Source organism: Brachycentrus maculatus, unplaced genomic scaffold, assembly GCF_059751285.1.
Source record: "Brachycentrus maculatus isolate JH-2025_06_01 unplaced genomic scaffold, ASM5975128v1 h1tg000756l, whole genome shotgun sequence".
Classification (NCBI taxonomy): domain Eukaryota; kingdom Metazoa; phylum Arthropoda; class Insecta; order Trichoptera; family Brachycentridae; genus Brachycentrus; species Brachycentrus maculatus.
The window spans coordinates 126973-140000 of NW_028281486.1; the positions used below are offsets into that span (position 1 = coordinate 126973).

The 13028-nt window shown below is 30.9% G+C and overlaps 1 protein-coding gene across 5 annotated transcripts in view; it reads left to right on the forward strand.

Annotated features, from left to right (window-relative positions):
* The first annotated feature begins 370 nt into the window (after positions 1 to 370).
* The window catches only part of LOC148300291 (paired box protein Pax-6-like), a 59870-nt gene continuing 47212 nt past the window's right edge, over positions 371 to 13028 (forward strand). Inside the window, exon 1 of one of the 5 annotated variants that reach the window (XM_088275002.1) lies at positions 371 to 1437. In XM_088275002.1, coding sequence (XP_088131128.1) covers positions 1305 to 1437 — 133 coding nt within the window. In that variant the 5' untranslated portion in view covers positions 371 to 1304. The remainder of the gene's footprint in view (positions 1438 to 13028) is intronic. The other 4 variants (XM_088275004.1, XM_088275001.1, XM_088275000.1 and 1 more) reach the window with 4 other exon arrangements.

Consider the following 13028-nt stretch of genomic DNA (forward strand, 5'->3'; position numbering starts at 1 on the left):
CCTGTCCTTTTCCGCGGCCCGAAGCTCGCCCCGGTGCGAACGAGAGATCGTTCTGCCTACGGAACGCGACCGCATTCTCGTCCCGCTCGCTCCCATGGGCACCTCGGCGGGAGAGAAGAGCGGAGCGAAGGAACAGCGTGAAACTTGATCGAATTAAGCCGGCCTTTCCACGCCGGTAAGTAGGAGCGAGAGCGGCGATCGAGTTACAATTTCCAGTATAAAATTTACCCGCTTCTGTGCAAACGAAAGGCGAGCTTCTGGCGCCCCCTCCTTGTCGCGCTGCCTGCGCGGCGCCCGCCAGAACGAGACGGACGAGCGTGATTGATGAGCGCGGGCAGGCGACGGAGGCTGCGACCGACGCGGCTAGAGGCAGATCGCTCGCCCAGCTCGACTGACCAGGAAGTGGTCGAGGCGCGATCATCGATTACTTTTGAATTCGAAATCGCGGTTCGGGATTTTAAAAACGCGCTCATTGTGGACGAGCTAATCGCGCGCGAATGTCGTCAGCGGTACGCGGAGAGGAGCTCCAGTTATACAATATCACAAAACATTTTCGCGTTAATTCGCGAGTTTTCGTAGAATTCCGTTTTATCCAGTGATTTTCAAAATAAAAGGAAGTGACAACAAACTATATTATTTGCTACGAGTGTTAAAACAGCTGGCAGATTACGCGCGGCAGCCGCTGATCTACTGAACAAACAAGGAGACTTTTCCAGTGCTGTGAATGAAATATCCGGACGAAACGTCGGTCGAGGAGTATTGGGAAATTACAATACGAAACATCTGAGCAAACTGAACACTTGAATGATCGCGAATTTCATTGACACTTTTCAGTGTGAGGCTTTAGGCTTAATAAAAAATCAATTTTCCTTTTACAAAATACGCTGACGGATTGTGTCAATAGATCTGATTAACAGTCTGTAGTCAATCAGGTCTCTAAACAAACAATATTATCGCTCGAAGTGTTGTGGCTCAGACCAGCAATGTGTCGTCGGCGGTAAGAAAAGAAACATTTCTTCCAAGTGAGCTTGTCAATACGCGATATTCAAATTTGCTTTCCTGCGTGTCTGGTAAACCAAGAAGAGATTAATCGGGGTTTAAATGTAATTAATTACCAAAAATGCTAGCGCTGTTAAAATACACCTCGGCAGATTTGAGCACCAAACTGTGACATGTTGGTTGATAAACAATGTGCTGCTAGTGAGACTGATTAGCTTTATAGAAAGGTAACGGGAACATCCTGCATAAACGGAACGGACTACCAGGAGGGCAGGAGTACAGGAGGATAGGAGATAAGGAGTAACATGTTAATATCATCGCAGGCAGGGGCAGTGAGCGAGTTCTCTCCCGCGTCTTGCTGCGCTCCTTGGAAAATGGAGTCCTCGGGACCTCCCGCGCCTCCCTCGCATCCCTCAGGCATGTCATTGTCACCGACAAGTAAGTTACTATCTTAATTACGCAATAAAATGATACAACCGGCTATTTGTCATGTACAATCTGAAAAGGCATTGAGGAAACCTTGAATGTGTAGAATGTATACACGAAAAATCTATATTTTGTATAAAAATGTTTGTCTTTATTAATGTATTCAAACATGATAAAGAAACAAAACTTTGCTCTCAATATTTCAAATGCACATTTACAGTCAATTTTAATTCTAGTTTTATAATACACAAAAATATACAAAGTAAACTTTTAATATTTAGGACGTAACCAAGTACCCATGTAGTTGTGTACAGCTACAAACTGGCACTATTATTATTTTTAACTATTTAATTATTTATATGACATTATGTACGTATATTTTTGTGTCCTATATACGTATATAAGGAATAATACAGGTACATCTGTTACGGCGAAATCAAATATATATTTTTATTTTTACATTATGTACCTTCCGATTTTTAACAGAATATACCATAATTATTGCATATCGCATAATCTGCATGCAGTTAGGTAACGTTCAGTATTTTACGCCTAAAACGAATGTGCAATACCTTTAGATTTATGTAAGGAATGGTTTTAAAGTTTTGTTTTTAAAAAATGCAGTTAGTCACTATAAAAATAAAATATTCAAAAGCTTTAAATAAATTAAAGAAATCAGTCGAAATAATTATTTTTAAAATGAGCATAAAAAATCACATAAAAATGAGCATAAAAACAATATATATTTAATACCATCCAATGATATTTCAAGTTTCTTTTTATCAAGCTTTTAGAAAATTTTAAACCTACTATTTTTTAAGGCTTTACAATATAACCAAAAATGTTTTATCCTTTCTTTTAAGTGTTTGTTTACCAAACCTAAAGTCATATGAGAAATTAAATAAAATTATAATAATTAAAGAAAACACTTCGTTTTTTACCACTTGAGTTTAATTATAGACTACATGTTTCAGAAGCTAAACTTCCATCATTCAGGTCTGTATAATAACTAAAATATAAAATATAAAATTGTTCTATAAATAAGGATAGGGGGAAAGTAAGGGGAAGGGGTTAGTCAAGGAACGGAGTTTGAAAACAAAGGAAAAATTGAAAGCAATGGCGAAGAATTTTGAAACAATATATTATTTAATAAATTATTATTAGAATTCAGGTTTTTTTGTATTTCTAAATTTTCAAGATAATTCATAATTTGGCCTTTATATGGAACAAGGTGTAATAATTTTAATTTATGGGAGTGAAATGAGTGATTAGTATCTATTATATGATTTGCAAATTCCGAAAAATAATTACTAACAAGACCGCTTTGATGTTCTTTAATTCTAATCTTTAAATTTCTCGCAGTTTGGCCAATATATTTTCTATCACAATCTCCACACGAAATTTCATAAACACCACTTTTTTGTAATAAATCAATTTTAGATTTTGAGTTATCGAGGATTTTATGTAAATTATTATTTGTATAATATGCAGGTTGGATATGGGAGGGTAAGATTTTCGAAATATTTTTAGTTATTGAACCCGTATATAAAATTTTTCGCCAAGATTTATTTTTTATTGAATCATTATTAGGTGCTGAATATATGTATTTTTTGGTAAAATTATTTTTGATTTTATTTTTTAACATTTTATCTATTAGCGCGCTATTATACCCGTTGTTTTTTGCTATTAGTTTAATTGTGTTTAATTCACGATTATAATTTGAGTTACTGAGGGGGATATTAATTAGTCTATTTAATAATGAATGGAAACTGGCCATTTTATGTGAAATGGGATGAATGGAATCAGCTGGAATGACTGTGTCAGTGTGTGTTGGTTTACGATATATATTAAAATCTAATTTATTATTTATAACTTTAATCGATAAATCAAGAAAATTTAGGGTATTATCGTCATTTTTTTCCATGGTAAATTTAATATTATTATGTAAAGTGTTGATGTGGGTAAGGAATGAATCTAATTGTCTATCAGTATGAATGATGGAAGTTTAGCTTCTGAAACATGTAGTCTATAATTAAACTCAAGTGGTAAAAAACGAAGTGTTTTCTTTAATTATTGTAACATGTCTTACCACAAAGTTAATGCCGAAACAATAAATAAAATAAAATTATAATTGTCTTTTTAAAAACACAAGACAAAAACACTGTCGAATAAACTCTTTTTATAACTTGCTTAAATTGTAAAGAAGCGACTCGTATAAGTATTTTCATACAAATGATATTTAGTTATTTTGTTGAATAAAAAATCCTCCTGATAAAACATGCAAAAGGATAATGATCTTTGCAACAAATTAAGAAGAAAGATTCGTGTAGGGAATTTTTAATTAGAATATTTATTAAATTAATTAACGGTCTACTTTTAATTACCTATTTCAAATCTATTTTTTATTAATATAAAATCTAAATCTGGTAAAACGACAAGGTTCTTTCCAATTGAGTTATCTCTGACATTCACAGCGGGAGTGAGAAATTAAAGATGTAACACTGTCCTTCTGGCGCCATCCATCTGTCAAATGTAGGTATTAACTTCTATAACAACTTGTTTCAATTTATGTATACCGCAATTATTATGTTGAATATTTTTTAACACCCACTTCATATATAATAAACAAGACAGGGATAGAAGATATTGTAATACTTTATGTATAAAAATATAAGAAAATTAAGATAATGCGTCTTAAAAAACTAAAAATGAAACGGGTAATTACGTAGAATTTACACTTTTCTATGGAAACATGGTTTACTATATCCCCAAAAACAAATCAAATTAATTTTTAAACACGTATACAAACCTATGTGCGAACGTTTTTAACTAATGGAACATTTCATTTTAATAATCTAATTATATAACTTCTCTTTAAACTACTAGATTCAACTCCTTGTTGGTCATCTTTTTCCTCTATTCGTTTATATCTTCTCTCTATTTTTGTAGTAAAAATGTATTCCTATCATCCTACAAGATACATATATCTAATCTTCTACCCTCCTTTGTTTCTACTAATTAAACTTGCAACAAAAAAAACAGTGTAGATTAGAGACAAAAAAGTAAAAAAGAAAATCTAAAAAAAAATATTATACACATTGGGGGAATGCAACACGTTCAATAGTTCTTATCTTAAAAAAGTAGAACGGTGAAAAACTACACAGGGCCTTAATTATATAAGAGTTTAAACCACTTTATCAAAACAAGACATATATTCGTTCTAACGAATATATGACTCGAATATACAAATGTTTAGGTTTGGCCCTTTAGGCCTTAACCTATAGAACAATATCTTTTAACTACTCAAACCAGTGTTTTGAATATGATCTATTGTAGTTAGAGGCCTACCCAAATCAGTTCGAAAGTATGGAAGAGAGAGCGCTCCATTTTAAAAACTAAAGTTTGAGAATGATTGGATAACAGAATCCAAAACGTAAAGGCGGCTTTTAAAGATTCTAAGTGTCAAACAATAGTTCATTTCTTCACCGCTGGAGCCTGACACTATCATGCTACCGCGCTGATGTCGCCACACGATTCGTTTTAATAAAATCTTGATAAAGGTTAAGGTTTTTACGCTCAAACAAAGATGGTTATTTGTAAAAAAATATAAAATGGTCTTATTTTGTTATATTTGGATGAAATAAAACAAACTGAAAAGATTTTCGAAGTATTTTTCAGAATATTGAAATTAGACATCAACGCACGGTCACACTAAAATTTCTAATATTTATTTAATTTATCGACTCAAAATATACGGGGATAAAAAATACAAGTTTTGAAAACAGATATTTTATTTTATATTAGTACAATGAAATAGGCTTTATTGCTTTTGTAGAGACCACTAATGATCACCTAGTCGTTGTGAAATTTAAAAATCCTGAGATAGGATTATAAAAGAAATGGGAAATAAAACAATCATTAAGAATTACAGTTATATGGTTTATCAAACATGATTTAAATGGTGCATGTTGCAAAGTCTATAATTAATAACTAAAAACAATCAACGACAGATCGCAAGGCATGTAAATACCCTGATTTCACCACAACACCACCACATTTGAAATGCGTCAATTTTTCTCCATTATGCTGCTTGTACAGTTCACGTTTTAGAAGTATCGAAAATAATGGAGTGGACTAAGCTCCGGACAAGCTTTATCATTCACCTGATATATTTTTTTTAAATAATTGTTTTTGTGAAAAATTCTCTATTATTTATTTTTATTCTCCTGGATTAAACCGGGAATGGCTGTGGTATGTGGCACACTAGGGCATTTACTAAGTTGCATTTTCTAAATGTAGTTTTTATTTGAGTTAGATAAAAATGTATACTGAACAACCCTGGGATATAAGTTATGTTGCAACGTTAGTGAAAGTCGACTTAAACGTCAAATCGATACCTTTTAAAATATGCACTTCAATATACTGCAAAAAATATCGGACTGACGTCCAATATTGGTAACGTTTTTTATCGAGTTTTATTGGCGAATCAATTTTCAATTACAGGTTGTAAATATTATGTTGCTATCACAAAGTTGTTTTCTGACGGAGAATAAAAAGTTCGAATTATGGAAGTGGGCTCAGAACACGACGCATATTGTAGAAATGCGAAAAATATTTATAAAGGCATTGAATAGGAATTCCTCCCCATAAATCCGCCGAACAGACATGAGCAGCAATTATTTTCGCCGTTACCGGCATTGAAATCTCATCATTTCATATTGTCTGAAGAAGGAAAAAACTAGACTGGCGGGTCCGTCTTCGTCATCATAACCGATCACAAGAGGCAGGACCTCGGGGTATAAACGGGTTAGCTAGAAAACGAGTCTGACTTATCTTGTAAAAATTATAAACTTTGCAAGTGAGAGTCATAATCTGTTTAACCTTCAGAAAAAATTACTTATTTATTTTTTTACAAAAATGTTAATAAAATTAGTATATAACCACTCACCGAGATTTTTACGTCTACCGGTTTCGAGACGTACCCGTCTCTTCGTCAGGACAATCACTAACACAGCATGCAAACAATACTACCCTTCACCACCATAGCACCATTTACACACTCAAAACTACACAAATTGTCTAACACATGCGATTTTTGGTCGACCCGAAGACCAACATGCACTATAGTTTTCAATACAGATATGCGTTACGAGCCGAGGTTAAACGTATATTAGAATTAGACTAGGAATCGAATCTATTTATATACTTGTAGGATGAGAGGAGTGGGGGGGGTTCGAATTGGATATTGACGAATCGTGTTTAATCGATGTCGAATCAAACAATGGACTATATGTAAAATTTATTTGGTTGTTAATTAGAGGAATATTATTTTTAAGTGCTTTCCTAATATAAAAAATCTCCATATTATTTAGTTTTAACCCTTTATTATTAGTGTTTAATATTTTTACTCCCGTGTCTTTTTTGAAGACGTGATTTGATTCTATGAGGTGATTGGCAAATTCGGAGAAGTTATTATTGTTTAGACATCGTATGTGTTCTTTTATTCTGGTATTAAAATTACGCGACGTTCTACCAATATATTTCGAAGGACAAGAATCGCAAGTTAATTGGTATATACCAGAATTGTCTACTTCAGAATTACCTGAAAACATTTCTAATGATTTAAGTCGTCTTTTCAACATTTGTTTAAACCAAAATTACTTTCAATTTAATAATAAAGTTTATAATCAAACCTCCGGCTTAGCAATGGGTTCTCCAATAAGCCCATTAGTTGCGGACATATTTTTAGATAGTATTGAAAATAGTATATTTAAATCTAATAATCAATTAATTAAAAACATATTTTTATGGAAAAGATATGTAGACGATATCTTTTGCATTTGGACAGGAACAGAACGACAACTAACTTCATTTTTAAAATTTATTAACACCTTTAACGATAATATTAAATTTACGCTTGAAATTGAAAAAGACCATAAATTAAATTTCTTAGACTTAACTTTAACAGTACTAAATAACACTATAGACTTTAATATTTTTCGTAAGCCAACTTATACAGATACGGTCATTAATAATAGTTCCATTCATCCAATTTCCCACAAACATTCCGCTTTCCACTCGATGATACATCGCTTAGTGAATGTCCCGTTATCCAAATCTAACTTTGACACCGAGCTTAATACGATCAAACAAATTGCGTTAAATAATGGTTATAATGTAGAATTAATTAATTCTCTTTTAAATAAAAAAATTAAACAAAGAACCTTAAAACAGTTTTTATATCCCAAAATAATAAATGATAATAATAATAATAAATGGAGAAGAATAATGTTTATAAATAATATAACGAATAAAGTAACTAAATATTTACCAAAAAATATAAGACCGGCATTTTATACTAATAATAATATTGGGAAAATCCTTTTAAATAATAAAGATAAAAATAATATCCTAGACAATTCTGGTATATACCAATTAACTTGCGATTCTTGTCCTTCGAAATATATTGGTAGAACGTCGCGTAATTTTAATACCAGAATAAAAGAACACATACGATGTCTAAACAATAATAACTTCTCCGAATTTGCCAATCACCTCATAGAATCAAATCACGTCTTCAAAAAAGACATGGGAGTAAAAATATTAAACACTAATAATAAAGGGTTAAAACTAAATAATATGGAGATTTTTTATATTAGGAAAGCACTTAAAAATAATATTCCTCTAATTAACAACCAAATAAATTTTACATATAGTCCATTGTTTGATTCGACATCGATTAAACACGATTCGTCAATATCCAATTCGAACCCCCCCCACTCCTCTCATCCTACAAGTATATAAATAGATTCGATTCCTAGTCTAATTCTAATATACGTTTAACCTCGGCTCGTAACGCATGTCTGTATTGAAAACTATAGTGCATGTTGGTCTTCGGGTCGACCAAAAATCGCATGTGTTAGATAATTTGTGTAGTTTTGAGTGTGTAAATGGTGCTATGGTGGTGAAGGGTAGTATTGTTTGCATGCTGTGTTAGTGATTGTCCTGACGAAGAGACGGGTACGTCTCGAAACCGGTAGACGTAAAAATCTCGGTGAGTGGTTATATACTAATTTTATTAACATTTTTGTAAAAAAATAAATAAGTAAAAATGACTAACCACAAAGTAAATGCTTTAAATATTAATAATATTGAGAATATTCAGAAAAAATATTTAATAATTATCATTAAAATAATTTCTAAGTTTAAAAAACAATATTTTTTCAAAAAACCAAAAACACAAAAATGAGCTCAAAATTTACAAATATTTCTCTCCTCATTAACAGAAATTGTGAAAAAAAAATATTGATAACGCTTTATGAAGGATAATTTTAAGTGTTCTGGTATATTAAGCCTTATAACGTAAAAATCTACTGAATTTTCCGTCTATATATATCTTTTTAATATTCCGTCATAAAATCCTATACAATTTGGCAATTTTCCTATTAATTTGTAGCAAAAGTAAAAATAATCTAACCGTATAAATAAATTAAAATATATTCATATAAATTTGAACAATAAAGTTTTATTTTACATTTTCAATGCGTGAAATTAATGTTTGAATCAGATAAAACATTAAATAATTGTTTTTTTTTTATTTTTCAATAAAGTCAGATGCAATATTGTGTGGCTACAGTACAGTTCCTTCCCTCGTTTTAACAGTGTTGTCACATAGGAGGACAAGAAATGATAACTGGGGAATTTATTGCTGCTATGCGAAGTCGCTATGAAAAAGAGCTGTAATTTCGTCCGGCGCGCACTGCAATTTAATTTGGTTCACGCAGTTCGCGCGCATGCGCTATTCCTCGCAGGGCCGAGCACCCGATTTCAATAAGGTGCTAACTGCAAAATTATTCATTTCGAAATTGTAATTAATGTCGATATGTCAAGTCGACACGACACATATACGTAAACATTTATTTATTTATTTGTGTTAATTGTTATTGATATTGCCGCAAAATATCTTCACATTCCGACGTAAGCCTGCAATTTTATGCGTTTTCCATTATCACTCGGTTCTTGTTTAATAATACCTAAGCAAGTTTATCGCGATAAAACTGCAAGTTGAAACTGTATTTTAGATATCGTATCTCCACGAAGAAATTGTTAGAAAAACATTTTAACTAAAAAGATTAAATAAATTTATAGATCTCTTAATCTAAAAAATGTACATATTTATTATATAGGTATTTTCACAAAATAAATTAACGGCATAAAACAATAAATTGATGTTTAATTACAGGGCAAAAATCTTAAATATTAATATTAAATGGAAGTGTAAAAAGAATGTATATTTTTTATTGTCAAATTATCAAAACTAATATCTTCAAAATAGAATTCCACCAAGTCATGTCATAAAATTGGTTTAATATATATATAGTATAATGTAAATATGTTGTTAAAAAGAATAGGTATGTGAAGATATATTTATTTTGCATTGACTAAAAGCATAAATTTCATAAAATACGCCAGTGGGGGAAGCACTCAAAGATATCTATATACATAGAAGTGCATAACGATGCCACTTTTTTGCAGTTGTTGGATTTTCACGTTATTATTACAGTATCCCATACATATATTCAATATGTTTAATATTTGACTGCTTATGATAAGCATCATCATCTTTTTTATCAGTAAAATAAATATGGTAATACAGTATTTATTTAATTTAGGTATCGTAAATCGGCTTCTGCTGTTCACAGCCCTGTTGCTCAAATTGTATCACTAAAAAAACCGCATCCTTCAAACACGGTGCATTCTCGCGGGACATTGTCATCAAGTAGCGACAATTCCTGTCATATGTCCACTGGGTGCAAACATGACTATTGGCAACTCAATATCGCATATTCATCAGCCAGAGGTAAATAAATTAATATAAATAGCATGTAAAATAAAAATAATATTAAATTTAAATAAATGAATAGAATATTTCAAAAACATATCAGCGAAATATTTTTTATAATTGTTTTTACGAAAACAAACAAACAGTTATGTTTTTTTTTATAAATTATCTTCTTTCCGTTGTTCTTTTTATGACTGAGAATGTTAGCAGAAAATGTTACTTTGCTTATAGTATTCGTATAATAAATGACTTTTTCCATGTGGAACTTGGAATGATTTGATTGTTTTTACCCTACACTGTTTAATACTAGTAAGAAATTATTAATTTAGTACATTTTGTATTTTTTGTAAATTATAAATCGTATAACTTTTTTGGTGAATCCCAATAAAAGTAAATCCAGATTAATATATAATTCAACATATTTACATTAATATTTTCTTAAACATAAATCATTGATTATATTTTCCATTTTCCATTGTTAAATTAAGAAATTTTAAAGGATAGACTTAACAAATTGCATTTTTTTAAATTTTGCAATTTAAAACTAAAATAAAAATATAAACGAAGAAATTGATTTCGTTTTAAAAATATTAATGATATTTAAACATTCGAAAGTGATATCAATTACAACCCATAATAATTCGCATTTCTTTTCGCGAGGCGACCATACCACATGCATTTCGTCATGCGGTATGCCCGGTTGGGAAAATAACATTCAAACTCCATCGATTTAATAGCCCGATGAATTATGGATGTAGTGCATCCCGTTTGGGACTCGACGCGAAGCTGGAAAAAATCACCACATTTAGACAAATCGAACGCGGTACAATTTCGCTGCGACGCTATTCAATGCAAAATATTTTTTTATTGGCTGTAAAAACATTTCGTGTTTTAAATTCAAATACTAAATTCAAATTCAAGATAAAGAAAATGAATTTTATGTTATTAAGGAAAATAATTTGGATTAACTTATAGTTTTTTGATAGTATCTTGCATAAAAAAGTATTTTAAGTTATATTCGAGTGGAAATTCTTTTTCTTTTTCTTCTAAGTGTAGGCATTATGGCCTGTTTTTAAGATGGATTAGCCTCCTGCGAAATCGATTCCCAGTTGTCGATCCATCTTTTTGGTGGTCTGCCCGGGAGTCATCTTCCTTGGGGATGGCTGTATAGTACAATGTGGGCCATACAGTGCAATGAGTAGAAAATAAAAAAATAAAAACTAAGTTTGTTCGAACTGTGAATCGAACCCTAGATTTCATATTCCTTAATTTTATATTCTAGCAACTGATCTATGTCAGTCAATAAATCATTGATTAACAACATAAAATTAAATATATGGCAAAACAATAAAAATCGATTGAAGTCAATTGAAGCATTAATCGAAAAAAAATTGGAAAATCTTTTAATTTAAAAACAGATTGAAAATGTTTCTTATAGTATGGAGCAATTTTTTTTTATTTTACACTTAAATACAGATGAACATTAAAATTGGAAATATATTTCGGACCTAACCATTTAAATTTACAAACCTGATAAAAAACGCATTACCAATGCCTACTTTAAAATAAATATTGCACATTTTATACATTTCATACATGTGTAAGAATACGATTTTCCATTTTTGTGTTTTGTTTTGATTTATAAGGAATTCCACTTATCTTTTTTTTTATATAAATCTATTATACAACACTCTCTCTCTCTATGACATCCATCCGATGCGTTGAACAGTGACCCAACATAGGGTTCACCTGCCGCTAAACAAACATCTTCCCACCGCACCTCATTCTGTTATTGTACTTTTTTTGAACTCAAAAACCTTTTTTAGTTTATTATCATAAATGCCGTTATCAAAGTATTGCAATTGAAAAATGATTTTTAGTTTTTTGATTGTGGTTGCTGTGGAATTCATCATTTATAATATTATACTCGAATATCATATAATATATCAGCGGACTTATTTGAAAATGTAGATAATAATAATTTATAAAACTACAAATTAGTTCATTTAGTTATTCCCATCAAAATTTGTTTATTTTTTCACAAGAGTCAAATTTATATTCATAATTCAGATGTGTGTTATGATGCCAATCGGTGTAAATATTTTTCCCCATAATATTTTCATAAATGAACTCAAACACATAAAAATTAGCAAAATTTTAGTGGTCATCGAGTGTAATTGATAAATTTACATTCATTGTCCTAATTAATTTATTTCAATTTGTAAGCTTCACATCTGAACGGGCCTTAGTAGAATAAGAAGAGAAAAATTGTATCTTATCTGTGGATTCATAGATAGATTATAATAATCAAATATATTATTCACTGAGTAAAATATACATAAATAAAAAAATGGATAGATTTTATCACAAAGTGACTGCCGAATCAGTTGAGATATTTGTATCTACCTTGTTTACTTGTAAACAACTGGATTTAGATTTGTGGATCGCAACCAGCACGATGAACAGGTGACATCTCCAATTTTTTGAAATTTTGCAAATAATAAAGACCCAGAATTGCAAAGAACTTCGTGCAATGAAGGAGGCCTTCACACAGCAGTAGGTGGATGAGGGTTGAGAGTAAAAGAGAGAAAGAATTGACTTAATAATGACTTGTCTCTCTCGTCTTCATCATCTTCTCTTCACTGTAATTTAATTGATAAATACAATAAATGCCTATGTTCATTAATTCTATTAATTAAAAATGAATACTTTAACTGTTGTGTAAAAAGTGTCACGGTGAAAGAGATGGAGTGGTTATCAT